At 40.3% G+C, this 2,109-nt stretch overlaps 1 protein-coding gene across 1 annotated transcript; it reads right to left on the reverse strand.

Annotated features, from left to right (window-relative positions):
* Nucleotides 1-663: 663 nt before the first annotated feature.
* Nucleotides 664-1,382, reverse strand: LOC139468466 (uncharacterized). Its single transcript, XM_071250435.1, has 2 exons — nt 1,223-1,382; nt 664-965 (listed from the first exon to the last, which is right to left on the reverse strand). The coding sequence occupies exons 1-2, from the start codon at nt 1,380-1,382 to the stop codon at nt 664-666; spliced, it is 462 nt and encodes a 153-aa protein (XP_071106536.1).
* Nucleotides 1,383-2,109: the final 727 nt, after the last annotated feature.

Below are 2,109 nucleotides of genomic sequence, written 5' to 3' on the forward strand. Positions count from 1 at the left end.
CTGTACCTTTTTGGGATTGAGTCTCATTCGGGATTCGAATCCACACTTCTTGAGTGAGGCACCTAGTCGCCAGCACACAAAGTCAGCGATCTAACCCACTCAGCCACCGTGGCTTCCAAATATGAAAGTCCGATCACTGGTCGCCAAGATCACGTACTTTGTGTACCCCTCTGACAAGTGTAAATTGTCACGGTTCCCATGGACGAAAGCTATGTATACAGAATGCCACGGGAGCCGTGTCAATTTACACTTATACCAATTTATCCCAAATATAATATTTGTTACATATGATCACTTTCTAAATGGTATTTTGTATTCATAGTTTTTAATGTATTTGGAGATAATTTGGTGTTTCGTAAGTTAGGAATACTGCAATTTGAAGATGATATCCGGGTCGGAAGCTCTCTCTACCAAGGCTTATACATAAAGAGAACAGTCAGTTAATTTCACTGTGTGGTAAAAAGACATGGACAGCAGGCTGTGGGTAAAGAAATAAGTCAAGTGAAAAAGACTCTCAATATATAAATGTTTATTTGTAAAATCACGCAGTGACAGCTTTTGACATGTCATCACGTGTTGTTAACAATATTTACAATGAGCACTAGATGTTCATCAGTGAAGACTTATCTTCAAAATGTCATTTTGTCAGTATTTTCCGTCGTGCTAGCATGATCGCTGGAACGAACAACACTCCATACTAAGTCCACGAGCAATCTGGGTGACTTCGTGGTCATGTGACTGGTCCAAATCAGTTGCTGAAAGAAGGTCTTGGTCGTCGAAGTTTTGTCTGATGGCTCTGTAACACTGCCTGACTTGTCTCCACTTCTGTGTGGCCAGTCGAAGGTACACCTGACGGACACCTTCAGCTACACACTTCCTGTTGAGCAGAAGTAACCCATGGCCAACATGGCCGCCTTTGGCTGCATCTTTCACGACTTTCTCGGCCAGTTCCAGGATGTAGGTATCTAAAATGAGACAAAAAACTTAAAAAATTCTTTTGTGTGTCAAAATAATAATTCACACGATATCATGAATGAAGACAGTGATACATACGCATAGGCAAGTCAGCTAGTTATATATATGTTAGCATGTGGACAATAGCAATTCTTTATAAATCTGTAAGCTACGCTATTCATATGTTGGACAAATATGACATAATGACTAACATAGTTGAAGTATTATATTTAGGAAAGAATTACTTTAGTTGAACACATGTACACACCTATGGCCTGGACTTGTTGGAGGAATCTATCCTGCATTTCAATTAGGCTGAAGAGTTGGAAGGAGGCAGACACTGGGTCGTCCTTCCATGAAGCAGCAGCAGACGAGAGTTTAGTGGCAGACGGTGCACAGTTCTGGTCGGCACAGGTGGATGTTGCCATGGTTTGAAGTTAGTTTCAATTATGATTTAACCAGAAAACAGGCGACTTGGAGATTCGTAGTTTGCTTTAGTGGAGATAATGAATGGCATGCCTCAGATATCCTGCTTCTATATAACCTGCCTGTGTGACACTGAGGCATGGAGTAGTCTGTTGGAGTAGTGGCAAGCTCACCTCCCAGATACATAAAATTGACAAGGATTATCCTGGCTAATCCTAGTGCCGAGCAGGAAACTGTTTGATTGGCAGGAAGATCATAGATATATACCATACTGTTACAGTAATACAACCATGTGGCGTCAACACTGAGTAGTCAATGATTGCTTGATTGGATAAAGTTCACCTCATTTACATTATAGCAGGTTGCGGCAGCATTGTATCTCTGTAGTGGCAGCAAGGAATTGATGATTGTGTGATTGGTCGGTCAGTATTGAAGTGATTGGAGTAGTGTGTCAGCATCCTGGTGAACACATTGTTGATATTGTGATTCAATCGCTGTGTGTGATGAATTTCACTATCTATTCCGATGTGAAGCTATTCACCAACAGCGATATGAACTCTTAAATGAGCATTATCTTCAGTTTCCAAACATGTCCCAATTTAAGAACAAACAGTGTAAGAGATCTAAAAGGAATATCTAAATTCCTTAACAGTGTGTTCAATTCAATTGGTAAACTGTATTAGTATCCACGAATCCTATTCTTGTTAAATGCTGTCATTTTGTACATAA

Source organism: Haliotis cracherodii, unplaced genomic scaffold (genome assembly GCF_022045235.1).
Source record: "Haliotis cracherodii isolate W230 unplaced genomic scaffold, xgHalCrac1.p SCAF_2, whole genome shotgun sequence".
Taxonomy (NCBI): domain Eukaryota; kingdom Metazoa; phylum Mollusca; class Gastropoda; order Lepetellida; family Haliotidae; genus Haliotis; species Haliotis cracherodii.